The sequence below is a fragment of the Battus philenor genome, unplaced genomic scaffold (assembly GCF_028537555.1).
Source record: "Battus philenor isolate CCGP_79_NKW_IND1 unplaced genomic scaffold, ilBatPhil1.0.hap1 SCAF_1, whole genome shotgun sequence".
NCBI lineage: Eukaryota > Metazoa > Arthropoda > Insecta > Lepidoptera > Papilionidae > Battus > Battus philenor.
Genome location: NW_027181661.1, coordinates 13833294 through 13849692, shown reverse-complemented (window position 1 = coordinate 13849692; position 16399 = coordinate 13833294). Strand labels below are relative to the sequence as shown.

The 16399-nt window shown below is 33.9% G+C and overlaps 2 protein-coding genes across 3 annotated transcripts in view; one reads left to right on the top strand and one right to left on the bottom strand.

The window, feature by feature from the left end:
• The window catches only part of hiw (highwire), a 92083-nt gene that overhangs the window by 19117 nt on the left and 56567 nt on the right, over positions 1 to 16399 (top strand). Inside the window, 2 exon segments of the mRNA XM_068762745.1 lie at positions 127 to 302; positions 1103 to 1259. Of these exon segments, the coding sequence (XP_068618846.1) occupies positions 127 to 302; positions 1103 to 1259 (333 nt within the window).
• On the bottom strand, positions 3607 to 14059 carry LOC137921400 (uncharacterized). 2 transcript variants are annotated; one of them, XM_068764152.1, is made up of 3 exons: positions 13877 to 14059; positions 5241 to 5432; positions 3607 to 4982 (listed from the first exon to the last, which is right to left on the bottom strand). In XM_068764152.1, the coding sequence occupies exons 2-3, from the start codon at positions 5382 to 5384 to the stop codon at positions 3807 to 3809; spliced, it is 1320 nt and encodes a 439-aa protein (XP_068620253.1). In that variant the 5' UTR covers positions 5385 to 5432; positions 13877 to 14059; the 3' UTR covers positions 3607 to 3806. The 2 variants fall into 2 exon arrangements, with proteins under 2 accessions (XP_068620253.1, XP_068620261.1); XM_068764160.1 differs by lacking the exon at positions 13877 to 14059 and adding an exon at positions 6889 to 7001.

Sequence of the window (16399 nt, the reverse complement as noted above, 5' to 3'; positions counted from 1 at the left end):
TTTATGTTTTATTATGTACAATCAATTAATATATATACATAAAATAACCAACGTAAACAACATCGATGATTAAGAAAAGAATAGCGCTGGGAGACATTTAGTTAATTATATGTTTTTTGTTCACAGTAACCGCATTGACTGTCATTATGGTTTCCGATGCTTGTGTGTTGGGTATGAAGACTCTCCTTTCACAACGCAGCGGCAGGGCTTACTCTTATTGGAGATGGAACTCGTGTATGCCGGAGCGGCTTGCGCGTCTCGACTCTTAGCTCCTGATTTGGAACTACCACCCATGTCTCTAAGTAAGGCCGATGAATTAATTATTTTATATTTTTTGTCTAACATGTACTTTAACTTAAATAATAAAGCCTTCAATGGCTCTGTGCAAATGCAAATTATTTATCTATATAATACCTTGGACACAATCCGCATGATAATGTTTATAGAATATCATATATGTGTATACTAGAGCTATATTGGCATACAATTTGTTTTGTGATGCGCATTTTCTGTACCAACTGCACTTGCGAAAAACTATTCTGCGTGATCAGAATATATTACTGCAGGTGTATTGGTTAACACAAGTGTTACATTTGGAATACTAAGTCGCTGTTAGAATTTTATGTATAGAATAAGTATTAACTTCTCTTATTCTAAGTTCTTGATTAATGAGTCGTGATCATAGAGGTAGTTCTGCTCTTATAATCAGACACCTTTCCTTTTTGGACTTACTTTGCGCTTATAACCAGATCTATATTGATATTTTCAACATAAAGACTTCGAACTGTTGTCCTACCAGTAATAAGGACATCCATGAGGGTCCACCTGATTCGTACATCGAAAAAAGTCTTCACAGCGGCGACTTTACTTTGTATAACATGGCCTTCGCAAAGCGTGTGTTTCTATATGTTACTTACAAAAATAATTAGTCGCGTTTTATAATCTACGATTGTGTGTAGTACAATTTAATTAAATATTTTAGTGGTTAATTTTTTATAAGGAATTCTGAAATTTTTGCGATTATTTAAAAAAAAACATTTAGATGCGTAGTGAGCTTAGGAAGTTAAAATATTTGTAATTAATCTGTTCAAATCTTCCGTAGCGACTGTGGCTGATATCCAATTTCTGACGGTGTGGGGAGGTTCCAGAGAAGGCGAACCCCCCGTGGATAGTACAGAGCTTACATTCATCTCTAGAGGTCTTGAGTTGGCTTCACCACCCACAATCCATCAAGTACTGGATGGACAGTCACTTATGCGGTAAGTTAGATTGTGTTTTTCCACAGGTGAATCATGAGGGCGATGACTTCACAATTTTTGTTATTCGACTAAGGTATTTATTTAAGAATCAGTCGTAAGCCACGAATTAAGAAACAGACAAAAAACAACAAATAATTCATGTGAACACTTGTTCGCTATGACACATGATATTATCTGAGTGATTCCTAAATGTTATTAAAACCATACAAACTCCTGGAATTTTAAATAAAACCTTATTATAAAGTATCGACATAAACAGAATACCTTCACTGATTATCTGTTTATTGACATAACATATAAAACATGGTGCTATGTTTGTGCAGATGTACGTTATTAATTTAAGAAGGTAAGAAATCCATTGTTGTTTATGGCAAACGTTAAAAGTTTTTGGTCTTGGATCGTAAAAAACACGTTAGGTTTACTTTGCCAGCGGTCATCTAGGACTCAAAGCCACACGGGATTACGAACAAGATTAGATAGCACCCAGTTTTTCAGGTAGGTCACTCAAGAATCTACGTCTAAATAATTTCGTTACATTATTGTACAAAAGTAAACGACAAACCTCAAAAACAGGTAAGTCTTACTAGCCGCAACGCATTTGCATATGGACTTGGTTTTGTGTGATGATAAAAGTGATGCGGAGCATATTAGTGCAAGATTCTTCGTTTCTACAAATTTCATTCAGATGGAATATCGAAATCGCATAGCATTCGGCTAATCCGATGAAATAGAAGGAGCGGCCTGAGCCAAGGTTCCTCCGGCATCACTTGAGTTTTGCTACCTTAAAGCAGGTCTTAGGCAAGGTGCCTTCTGTATCCTGCCATCATTACCTGCGGCATCTGCACTTGCCATTTACGCTGCAATGAACGTTTCCTAAAAGAACCGCATTCGTACATTACATACAGAGATCAGACATTATATCGAATGCATATTTACAATAGTGTTACTGAAACCGCTGTAGCCCGATCTAAAAAGTTGAAATATTGGCTTATTATATCATATTATATCACATAACATCTTTGTATCAAAAATATCGGTATACGATTGTACTAGACGTGCTAAGACCGATATCTGTACTTGTTTGTGTAAGTAAAAGAAAAACCACGCCTGATTGTACATGCACAGGCATAGATGCAAAAATGATTCTTATTGTAAATTTATCAATAAGTAATTAAAGCCGCGTCTGTTATTTCTTAGAGGAATAATATGAATAAATATCCAATCTCTGATAATAACCATTTAATTAATATTATTCTTTTTATTACGTTACGGTAAGTACAGGAAAATGCTGTACTCATAAAATAGAGGTAGATATGATATACCACCACCGCATAGATATAAGCCAGCTCTTTTCGCTAGAACAGTTTTGCAACATATTCCACGTTTATGCGCTATACCATTCGCTAAAAGTGCATTTGTTCACCTTGGCTGAGCGACATTCGTAGTAACTCTTAAAGGTATGCATTTATTTTGTATATAAATAGAAACAATTTCAAATTAATATTGGTCATTTGAAATTAGTTTTATTTAGACTTTGATGGGTTTACAAAAACATTTTTTTTAAAGTCGCTCCATGATAATTTATTTGAAATTTTGATGAAAATATTCGCTTTCTTAACAAAGCAGTAGGAACTGTCGCAATGGCTAGTTCTGACGCCAAGCAGTTTTCTCCGCTGAAAAACATACTACAGCTATATCGTTTTTAGGATAATAAGATACTTATTTGCTGGTGCTAAAGGAATTTCCTCAATTAGTTATAGACATAAATAGATAATGGAAGTGGGCGAGATAAATCGCCCTTGCAAATGGATAGCCGTTGGGCCGAAAGGTTCTTGAGTGGAGACCACGAGTCAAAAGATGCGGTCGCCCACTAAGTGGACAGACTACAGAGTTAAGGTCACGGGAAGTCGCTGGATGCGGGCAGCGCTAAGGCGGTCATCGTGGCGATCTTTGGCGAAGGCGTTGCCCTACAGAGGGCGTCTATTCACTGATATGATGATCATATATATACACTTATCATGTACTTATAAAATGTACAATCTGGTAAAATTATTAATCAAGTCATTATATAGCACATGAGAATTCGCTTCAGCAATATCATGATTTCTTTTTAATTATGAACAAGGTAACTGGGTTATAAACACGTTAAGGAAAGTAAACCTACGTTATATAAGTAAAGTGACTTGTCCGATATTTGAAAGAGTCAACTTTACATTCCATCTGAGTCATATACGCAAAGCGATGCAACTGAATGAATGTACATTTTCCTCGATTTTATAACGTACTCATATTCATAATGAATTGTAAAACATTGAAAATAAACATAAAGTTGCGTATAACATTTTTTGCTTTTTATTTAAATAAAACAAACATTTTTATAATATGACTTATCCTTTGACACTATGAAACCGATCTCGTCGATAATACTGATAAACGTATAACTAATCTTGGCACATTTTTGACTGACGGTATATTGAGGTAGAGAAACATTAATGATCACCGAAGTATATTTTTGTAGTTTATAAGAAATAAGCAAATTTCTTGCACTCATAAATCTGTAGTAAGAAGTTCTGCCCTCTCCACTACGATGTGTAATTCCGTTTCTCTGTAGGTTTTACCGTCCGGCAACACTATTTGCAATTTGTTCTTCTTTTCATTTTCATATCTCACAATAAGGAATATTGCAATGGTTGCCGCTATACCTACCACTAAAACACCGACCACAACATAAATCCAAAAATTTTGTTTGAATGACCCGCATCGACTGTCCACGTACGTTGGCAAAGATATATAATGGCTATCAAGGTCGTACCAACATGTAACAATTCCGCCTTGTTCTTTCAACACTTCACGCCACTGATCAGCTAATTCACAACTACACGTTACATTAAGGTTCAACCCGTCAACGCGAAGCGTTAGCGATGTCCGATTAAAAATAAGAGATGAAGGGTTCAAATTTGTCACTGTGTTGTTATCAATTAACAACTCTTGCCGACCGAGTGTGGACATGACGTCTATGTCAACGCTGAGACCGAAAAATGCACCTTTACGTAGAAATTTGACGGTGTTGTTTCTAAAAGTAATTGGTCCTCTTGTCATTATATGAAATCCGTCACCTTCTAAAGAATCTATAATGTTGCTCTCTATCAGTACTCTCTTTGGAGAATTAACGAGGAAAGCCAAACTGGACAAATGTTTAATGGTAACTCCCTCCATTCGAAACAAATTGTCGACTTCAACATCTGATAGAAATCTACTCGGCATGAATCCAATCTCTCCACCTCGCAGCACAAAGTTTAATGTCGCGAACTGTTTGAATGCTTGTATTTCGATGGTGTCAAACACGTTATTGTTTAGCTCTATGTTTTTCACCCCCGATAGACTAGAGAAACTAAATGGTTTCAGATTATTTATACGGCTGTCACTGATGATTATATCGTTGATGCGTCCTTGTACTGCATGAGATGCGATCTCGTTGACCGTGCTATTTTGAATGACGATGCGAATCCCTGGGTTCATATCGCTGTCCCGGGAGAAAGGCGACCAGACAAGGGCGCGTTCGTTAATCACAGCGTGCTCTACGTTTCTGATCTCTACTTTACGTAGATAGATGAGACCACGAATCGTGTCCGGCAGAAGAAGTACTTTGGAGCATCCGTCGATTATAATAGCGGTTGCTGTAGACGGTACGCGATACGAGCCGTCTGGTCTCAGTGTCACCTCCTGTGAAACGCATAGTTTTATTTGAATACCAATTACACCCTGCAGTATGTATTTATAATATTGTTTAAAAAATATTATTTTACAACTTTAAACACCTTTTTTTAAAATTTTAAACGCTAAATTTGCCTATATGGCTGCTTATTTTTATTTTATGACTTTGTCTTAACAGTAAAAATTTGTAAAAAACAAGAAGTTAAAAAATAATTTTTATAATCTAGCAAAGATAATAAGTTATAAGTAAATGAACATCTTTCTCACGTCATAAGAGGAAGTGCAGTTGCAAATAACACGCGTGAAGGAATCACAACGACAGGCTTCGTCGTCACAAAGCGTCGGCGAAGGCTGAGCCACAACCTGGGCCACCAGTGCAACGAGCAGCGGCCAACACGTGGGCCAACTCATGCTATAAGTCCATACAGTTTATGTCACCATTGCACTTTGTTGGCTCGTCTGAAATAATTACAACATCGGTGTATATTAGCGCGTGATTAAATTAAATAAACATAATTAAATAAAATCACGAAAATGTTTATACAAGATCATGTTACACGCAAAAATATATGAAATATAATAATAAAATTTGCCCCTGATTTTTTTAAGATTAGGTTATTTACATTTGGTTATTGCTTTGGGTAAAATAAACTACTTGCGTCTCAAGTTTATTATTCTTTACAGTAGGAGAGTATCTAGTTAGAGAATAGGGTCAATTAACAATTGTTTAAATTATTACAGGATCGCAATAAGAACATTAGTAGAATTATTGTAAAACAAATGTAAGTAAAATAGTTATTTATATTCATTATTTTTATACTGTACTTTTACTGACTAAAATGTATCTAGATGTGCAGAGCATTCACTCGCCGATAAGTATTGCGGTCCGACCCGCCGTGCGCTACTGCAAAGGATTTTAGAATTTGTATCCCAAAATCTTTGGCAATTCGAACAATTGAATGTTTAGATGCGCAAAAATTCATTTACGGTATTTAACTTTAAACATTAAATAGATTCATCTTAACCTAGCACATAAGTTATACCGGATAACCTTTAAGATTTTCTTATTGCAATGGAGACCTACCATCTTCAGAATATCATTTCTGTACGAGTTTATGTATACTTTATTTTTATAATAAAAATTTATATTATAATTAAAATAATAATGTATTATATATAAATACTATAATTAAAAAAGTTATGTCTCAACAAGTTGATCTGTGGGAATGTGAAGTTTCAAACAATTCATTAACACAAATAACCTACTTGACGTTTCTGCCTTATTTTCCAGAATGGCATCTTTTTTAAAAAAAACCTTTTCTACCTTATTAGCTGGTAAACCTTTAACAATTAGCATCGCCGCAGCAGTAGCTCCAAAATAAGAACTTTAGAATATTTACAAACCTTTAATATTTTTTTACATAAAATGACTAATTTCGGTGTATTTTTAAAACAGTTTATGGAATCAAAAAGAAGAATTTTAATCAAAGTGTACGATATTAATATTTAAAAGCCATGGTCAATATCAATATGAATATTTTATATACGTTATTTGACCTATTCAACAATATGCCGCAATAGGTAAAACACGTCAAGATAAAACATTGATAAATTGTTAGTTTTATATTCCATCTAAAACATGATTAAATGTCACACAAATAAGGAGCGATAAAACCACGTAGGTGTACAATACTTTGTTATTTTACATTGTAATTAATATTATTACGTAATGTAACAAGACCAAAATAATTAAAATAAACTTGGTCAGTTACGTGTAATTTATTAGAAATCTAAATAAATGTTCAAGTAGTATAGGAATTGCGTCTTTAGTATGAAATGAACCGGTCACGATAACTTTGCATCAAAGCGCTAGTTATTGACATTATCTATATTATACTATATAAAATATACATACGTGTATGATTCTATCAGTCTTCTTATTACGTAGTAATTTACTGGACTATTTTCACTAAAATTAACAAGCTTGTTGCACTAAATTCCTTTCTGGACACTAGCTCGCATCGCTGTGAGTCAGCTAGGTATCGTGTTATCTTTTCTCTTATCAGATAGGTGCCTAGGAGTTGGCCACTCACGACTCGTTGTGTTGTTGGCTTGATAGTCATTTTGGCAAGGTTATTGTACCTGATTATAAGACTAAATTTTGTGCTAATTTTGTTTTGTTGTTAGTATATCATTCTATCTTATACTCGTGTCTTATACACAATATTTATATCAATAGGAAATTATCCTTGACGCGTCCGTCGTCTGCTAATTACGAGTCTCGAGTTATTTTCGCGTTAGTGCGACACTATTGGTTTATGTCTGCATTCTTCCGATCGCGCCGCTGGTGGAATTTATAAGATACTAATTTGGAATTTATACTTGCATCTCGTTCAAAAACTATTTACGAATACTAAACACAATCGGGAAGTATATAAAAAAATTAAATAACAAAAAAGTCCGAGTACCTGTTTCTTTTGTATAAGTTGGTTTTCAATTAAATTTCCAGTCATATTAATTGGTTGTCATTAGCCATTAATTATTTTACTACCGGGATATGAACCTATTTACAGTATGGGTATATACCGTATTATACCACAGCTGTCCATTGTCATAACATCATCTAATCATTTCATGCCCTTAATAAAAATAAATCGTGCGTTGATGATGATTTTTGTTTTGCAAATCATTTTATAAGAAAATATATTTTAAAATATATTCAATTTTATCATCAATAGGTCCACAGCTCAACCCCGTATATTTCATATAAAATCAGATTTAAGCGGCCTGCATCCACAGTTTTGCGACGACTTTGGCAATGTCGACTGTCGGGTAGACGTCCTAGTCTGCGCTTACAGGTCCGTGGTCTCTATTCCAGAACCTTAAAGAACCACTAAACATCCACTTTGTGCGCTATGTGGTCAGCCCATCGCTGCTTCAACTTGCCTATCAGCCAGGCTGTGTTACGATAGTTTACAAATCTAATCATTCTTGATTCGTCGGGGTCTGCCCCCACGTTTATCTGCCGTAAGTCATCATAAGTAATGACGGAACTACTCCATTAAATAAAAATTAACGGTGATGATTTAATAATAAAATACAATGCAAATGAGTCGTGAAAAGTCATTCTTTATCGAGTTATTAGTTAGTCGTGGTATAAATATGTATGCGAAATGCCCTGGCTCTTTTCTCTTTTCCCCAGAAATTGATATTAAATATAATATGAAAGGTTTGTATTCAGACAATGCAAGTAAAATTTGTTTGAAAAAAAATTTGCTCTTGTTTTGTTTTATTTGATTTATCACTAGCTTTTTGTTGTCGACGACGTGATCTTTTTGTCATTATTGTCTTTTTATGTCAAAAATATTGCTAATACACCACAGTTAAAGCTATTCATATCCTTATTTTAGATATAAAATAGCCTCTCCGTCCGCCTTTAGTATCAAAAGCGTCTACGTCACACCACGTCGGAAAACTGAATTTAATTTCTGACTACATCGTATATTGACTATATTTTTGATTTAAATTTGAATAACTCTTTGATGTGGAAATTGCGGTAAAATGCTTGTTTGTGTAAAACAGATTTTACTTTGTGGACGTTTCAATTGAAGTTATGTTGACTTATCGTTTTGTTTACTTGGTCGATGTGCCTCAGGGCAAATTTAAAGCGTTTGTAGGTTCATGGCTTTCTATTAAATACATTAAGCATAGACATTACAGTCATGATTATAAAATTGTTGATAATTAATTAACTAACTTTACATAAGTAGGTAGTATCACATAAGTAGTATTCATTGTTTTATATTCATTTCATTGTACTTGAACTAAAATGAATTCTGTTGTTTTAGAGTTATATCGTTAGTACTGAAGCAGAAGTGTTAGTTGTAGCGCCTTCTAAGAAAAAACTCATTTATTATAATACGATGTAAGAGAATTTATAAACAGCCTGCATCTAACTTTCTCACATAATTTTCAATGTGTGCACGTAGCGATTCACTTTAAATAAGCGTGGACTTTCGTGGAAAAAAATTGATGTTTTAAATGTATTAATCATCACAGTACGTCGGCTGTCATAATAAAATTTGTAATTGTGCGCAGTTATATGATCTAAAAAATAACTAGCAAAATATGTACAACAACATATAGAAGAAATCTGTTATCAACTTATTAAGGCTGATATGGCTTAACGAACTGATTTACTTTATTTAATTAGGCGTTACAGTGCAGGCATGCAAATACGTAACACAGATAAAACTAACCGTTGTAAAGCATACTAAAAATACAAATCGGTCATCGCGACAATAAAACGTCTGTTACACAAATATTTACGTATAATAAACGTCGGCGTGCGGATGTTAATATCGACCGGGAGATAAATTTCAAAGCCGTACACGTCGAGAGCAACACAAGCGAATTACAATCAGGTAATCCACCTAACGAATTAAAATATTTATAACTCAATATATAATCATCATAAGTTTTAATATAAAATCAGTGACCGCGTTTGTTCCACTGGAAAAACTGATATCATAATTGCATAAAGAGCTTTCCACTACGATACCAACTGAAGTGGTAAAATTCAACAACCAAGTAATTAGCTTATTCATTTTACTCCGGAAGGCACCCACGTCATATTTAGGCGGAAATACTGACGCAAGCAAACTATCCATTCGTTTGCTTTATCCATTTCACAATGACTGTGCTCCGCCGCGGGTTGTTAGCTGTTAAAAAAACATTTAGATAATATAGGTATTGTAAGGCCATAGTAGAATTTAGAAAAAAATTCGTCTTTTTTGTAGTTCGAGTTACATAATTTACTATTTAAGTTTGTAATAATTAGGTCAAATTTTCTTATGATTTGAGTTAACAAAATTATTTACCTGACTACAAGAATCCCTAGCTAGTGCGCAAGACAGAAATCCTTTTGGTTACGCTGAAGACGATGTAATTGAGTTACGCTTGTGAGGTGCTATTCGAACGATTTCCACTGATTCAGCTCGATGGGCAGGCGCATTATTATCGTCGAATGTGTATTTGTGCCAGTGACTCGATATAATAAATATATTTATCCTTGAGTTTTATCAGGGAATCAAATGTTTACCTTCAATCATTAAACCATATTAAAATTAGACTAATTCACCGCTTTACTGTAGGATCTCATCTTTATTAATATAAGAGTTCTAGCCTTACTTCATATAAATGCGTTTATTAGGAAAAGTACTGTTCATATGTTATTTATAGGAAGGCATTGCTTGTAAATTAAACTATTATCAATGGGATTGGATTATTTATACTCGTATTTGCATTGTTGTCAATCTAGTGCAATTAGTTATTTGATATGTTCTGACCGATGACTTGGAAATCGATTTGCAAAGATTGTATTATGTATATAATAATTCCAACTTTGTTACCTTTGCTCGGTTCAAGAGATTCTGGGAATATTTCTCGTTACGTAACGTATACGTTGTACAAATTATTAGTTGAAAATTTCCGATTTCCCAGAATCCTCGTGGTATTTGTATTTATAAAACAAAAGAATTTTTATTACATATTTTAATTAACACGGGGTTCTGTCGAAAATAAGATTCAAAGGTAAAGGGGTTTTACACAACTTCATTTGAATGAAAAAAAACTCTAATTATTGCACGATATAAGTATTTTTTATTTGAAGCAATAATTATTAGCACATTTTATTTCATTTAAGCAATTTTTAGCTCATGTTTGTTTAATTTTTGTTATTAGTAGCGAAGGTATTTACAAAAACAAATAAAGTTACAAGAGCATTATGTAGGTATTGAACTATAAAAGAGTGTTAAAATTTTTCATAACTTCGCGATTTTTTTTTATGAATTTAATACATATCGATAAAACATGCTCTTTTTTATCAATGAGTAAGTACATGGTTACTAATGATTTCATGGTAAAATTGGATGTTCTAGTTACGTTCAGGAATAGTTTTAGAACTGAGCTTTAGCAAACACTTGTTAGTCTGGAACTGACAACAAGTATCAAACAACGACATGGAATAAATTTGCAGCAGGGAACTCTCCTTGGCTGCCGATTATGCGATATACCGATATACCGGATGTCGGGTTGCAGAGTTAGATTTTAAATTTCAAATTTATTAGTAGCCGCCGAGCGAGGAAGTGAGAGGGGAATCTACATTATTTTCGTCATTTAAAACAAACATCTATAGCCACTTCAAAGTTCCTAAAAAACGGTTTCGTCACTATTAGACAGAGGAAAAGTCGGACCCTATTTTTAAAATCATGGAGGACAAATTGTTATTATTCATCAATGCATTACTGAAAATTTTTTGCCTAATGAGAGAGCACGAATTCAATTCACACACAAGGTTACGACAAGATGCAGCCAATTTTCATACTACCAGAGAAATCATGGTCTTACTTAGTCCTTTATTCCCTGTTAAATTGTTAGGCTGCTTTGGTGCCATCTCCTGACCACCCAGAATACAGAACTTCAACTTGGTGAACTTTTTTTTATCGGAGTAACTTAAAAGTAAAATCTCAAACAAATGAAAAATATGGTACACGAGGTTAGTTGTATCTCGGCATCACCACTTTAACGAGTAAGAGTACAGAGGCCAAAATTCACGAGGACCCAGCGTAATAGTCAACAGTTGGTTCAAATAATATTTGAGTAATAAAATCAGCATTTCTCTTTTACAGTGTTAAAATAAATGAGTACCTTCCGCAGAATTCCCATAATCTAATATTGAAAACGTTACTATCTCCGGACATCCCATTAGGATTATTTAATTAAGCCGCTACGTAGCGCCTATCACTCCATCAGGCTTGAAATTGCGTAGATGTGTGTCAGACCTTATCCATTATTTTGACACGCGTGAAACAACTATAGTTAAAGCTGGGATTTTTTGTCATTATTTACGGCCAAAAATATCAGTTACACGATAGGTAAATGATTGTTGAATACCGTTCTAAGATCTGTCCTATTACTTTTCGGTAAAAATGTCCTTAAAATATTATTTAAACACTATACGATATATTTAAATGTAATGTTATGCTTTCCTTTTTCTTCGAAAGAGATTAAACTAAAGTTTTATGGTTATTCAAAAATTTTTGCTACTACTGCTACTACTAATCTAACTCTTTAGAAAATTTTATCGATTTTGTTTCATTTCTGCTCAATTACTTTCTTGCTCGATTAATTCAAACCAATTATGATGCAATGTATTATTTTATAATGAGTGATGCCTATAAAGTCGTTTGTTTGCTCTCTGGTACATATACATACAGTACATACAGTCCATGTTTACATTTATTGGTAATTCTTGAAAGCCCTCTAAGAGTAAATTCTCCGAACAAAGTAGAGTACAGTCTTTTGTTTGCTCTATCAGCACGTATATCTTTGTACTGTATGTACGTCCACTTGACATTTTATTACTCAGTTATGAGAATATAATTCTTAGAAGAGAAAAAGTTCTTTATATGCTAAAGTGCTCGCTTATTAGCGATTTACCTACGTCTCTCGTAAACTAGAATAACATAATTTTCAATCGCTTTCTTTTTCAATCTAAAACAAAAACTAAATTTAGATTAAACATTTATAAATTATGTTTTTATTTAAATTTTATCTTTTGTCAAACAAAAACAAAATGAATATGTATTTTTTTTCCGGTCTCTTTGATCGAACTATATTTGTTTTAGGTTAATAGATATAAGACAAACGAATTAATCAAAGTACTTGTAGCTATGTTTTTTTGGGTTTTAGTGATTTTATGTTAAAATTTGTTTTGCAGACAGAATTCATCCTGTCTGTTCAATAAGTGGACGGCGGTGAAGTTTTGTAATGTTTATCTGGTGGCAGCGTCTAAGTCAAGGTTTGCCCCATGCCCTTGAGTCGGAATGCCAAACGGGTAATATATACGAGTGAATGCCCAAGTCGAGGCCCCTCAAAGGGGAACATGAGCCAAGTCACTTCTTGGAGCGTCTGCCTGAGCAATCAAAAAGCTCGGCGGGGCCTCCCAATCGTATGTAGTGGCTTATCCCTGAGTTGCAAAAATATAGAGAATATTTTTGCAACTCAGGGATATGCCGTATGGCATTATTTATTCGTCAAATATTTTTTAAGTTCTAGTCAATATGGTTGATCATTTAGTAGTAATTACACTAGTAAACGATTAAAATTTTAAATTTAGTACTTGAATTAGGGATAAAAATGAATTGCGTATACAACACAGACGTGGTTGCGAGTAACGGATGCTTAAATATACGTAAGCACAAAAATGCGAAACTGCGGGAACCGTTAAGACTAGATTCCTTTTAACGGTAAAATTAAATAAAAATTTTTTTTTTTCTAAATTATCACTGTTAACATATGTTATTGTAAAAATATTTGCAGTTCCCACGTGACGATCATGTATTTACGAGTAGGTGACTTTAGGTAGTTTTATGACGAGTTGTTTATTTATTTCGTAAGCATAATTATTAAATGCCGTCCATGCATTTCTTGTTATCGTTTTGCAACATTTTAAGATTCCTTTCTTAGAAATTTTGTTGATGGATTATTTTGAAATTATACCTTATTGAAATCAGTATTACAATTTCTTTTTTTTAGTCAATACTTGCTAGTCCCTTTACACTTAATCTACAGTTTATGTACCTATAATTTCTTATCCAAAGTGTAAATTCTTATCGCGAAATTGATTTAAACCAATGGCATACAGTTAAATCATAGCCATAAATAATTCGCTTAAATTCTTAACTGTATTTGTGCACCTTACGCTGGAACTGTAACCAACCATGACGCACACATAACAAATATTTGATATTTAAGTGTTCACTGCTATACTTCAAAATTTTGGTTTTACGCCAACGACGAAGAAACATGCAAAGTAATATAAATTAGAAACAATAACCAACCTGTTGCGGATCCGCGGCAACTGATTCGAGCTGTGTTACAGTGGCACTGTCACTTTAGGTCTTGAAGTTTTAAGACGTTCATACGAAAACTGATAAATTTGTGTGAGAGCCGGTAGTTAGCGAGGCTGTGGTTACGCGCCAACACATGCAGCGGACGGGTCGGCGCGAGCGCGACTGAGCCGCCATCCGTCGCGAGGTGCGTAATACTGACCTTCGTGACTTGTGCTTACCGCCCACCTACCGAACGCAGACTCCGGTACTGCTTACCAATTCATCTGGCTGAACTCAGTCTTTTTTCCTCGTTTGATTAATTAATTAGGCTATGCAATGCGTGAAAATTACAGCTGATAACCTTACCAAATAAATGTCATTATTTTTTATTCTCAATATTTTCTGATCCACCCATTGAATAAAACTGAATAAATATTACATCGATTTTTATAAAAAGATATAAAACAGGGGAACAACAACATTCGAATAAAGTTATTTAAATATATTAGATCCTTTGATATCATTCCCCTTACTGTTTCGGCACTACGTGATCTAGAGGAAGTTGGTTTCATTCTGCCAATTACGAGTAAGTGGTCCTCCGGCGCTCGGTACAAAGCCGTTAATCGAATCACTGCAGAGATCACTGCACATTACTACATGCAATTTTCTATTAATTTGGTTTTTGTACAGATGTAGCAATTGCAGTTGTACGCAAAGCTTACCTATACGACACGTGTTATTTTATTGTTGTATTATACTTTTCGCAACATGAATTTTACCATGTGGTAGTAATACCTTTCAGGGCAGATCTTAAGTACACTGTGAAGGTTTGAATTTGAAAAATCTCATCGGAAGCAAGTGTTTAACTGAAATTTATGTATAGTAGCGATAGTCAACCTTTTTTTAAAACACTGTGCGCATTTTTACAACGCGATTTACTGAGATTATATCTTCATAATTGTTTTATATGGTTAACGAAAGTTAAAAAGATTGTTTTTTAAAAATAGCATCGTTATTATTGGTACTTAGAAACGGGTGCATCACAGATCAATCGTGGGCGCGGGTTTGGCCACCAATGATGTACAGTGTACTGTTGCGTGAGATTAGTTTAAGCGATGAGAGAGATTTGTTACCCGTGCGTTATGAAGATACTGTCCAGGCTTCCGATAGACATTTGTTTATTGTAGTCGCTGAGTTTATAGCATCGGTGTTTATTTAACAAAAGACAGATATATGTATTAAAAGTTTGTAAGGAAAATTTCAATATCTTATAAATCATATTATAAATTGAGGGACTAAAGCCTCATTAATGTTTAAATTAGTAACGTAGACATTTTTTTTAAAAAGTTATGGTCTAAAATCATTTGAATCACAAATATTAAAATTAATTGTCTACACCATTTATGACAATGTTGATGTTATATGAATTTTTAAATAATAAGGTACGACTCGTTACAATAAATATATTATATGAAAATGCAAGTACAACGGCACGGTACATCGGTATGAATAAACGGCATTACGTAGCACTTAAACGCTTTTTTCTCAAACTATTGTTTTCTTGATTACTGCTTTGCATTTTTTTTATAAAAAGAAAATGCGAAAATGTTCATTTTGTAGTCAATATCGCTCTAAAAATGCCTTAGAAGTAATTTTACTTCAAATTTACGTAGTAAAATTTGTCTTATATGTCTAATAAAGTAAATATTATAAAAACGATATGCAAGTGTGTCACTGTATACATCGTTATGAGTAGAATTAAATTTTACAAGACCACTTTACCATGTGCATTTTTAATAAAAAAAATCTTTATAAGATTTCTCTTGACGAATGTAAACAACGCTTGTTATGAAGGTAAGCAACCCTTATAATGTGTCTTTGCTCTATCCAACTGATAGAAATCCCGCAAAGGAGTCTGCCGACTAATTATAACGGACTGTGACTCTAATAAGAATGAATGTTATCATCATTTCCATCGTAGGCATATATCTCCTCACAAAAACGTAAACGTACAATTAAAATATCTCGTTCTCCACTTTACGTCTTTTCAAAGCTCATTTACCTGACTTTATTCAACTATGTTTTTGCAGACTAAACCGTATAATGATAGTTTCGGTAACGTCACATTTCATAATATTCCCGTCGACCTTTATCCATGCATACTACGCGACGGTCTTGGTCAGTAATGGAACGGTCTAGAGGCAGTGTCATACAGTTCTATACAAAGAATACCTTTATGCTTGATACGTTCTTATTACGGTCATAGTATGGGACGATGGAGTGGTCAGAATTCTTGTTTACTTGATGAAAGGATTTACAGCGCACGTACATAATATAATCATCTTTTAGTTGGTTGTATTTAGACCGGAACCGCTGTACCGCGCGTTAGGTATAATGTTGTAAAATGATATCTACTTAATATGTTGTCAGGGCTTTTTTGTAGCCTACATTTGTTGCACATACATGAATACTTTTTTGTTTCAGTAAATAAAGTATGAAATAGAGTAACTCGAGAAAAGTTAACGTTTGTGT

Coding starts and splice junctions, on each gene's coding strand:
- LOC137921400 (XM_068764152.1), bottom strand. CDS start 5,384: ATGAGTTGGCCCACGTGTTGGCCGCTGCTCGTTGCACTGGTGGCCCAG. Junction 4,983..5,240: donor ACTGCACTTCCTCTTATGAC/GTGAGAAAGATG, acceptor TGCGTTTCACAG/GAGGTGACACTGAGACCAGA.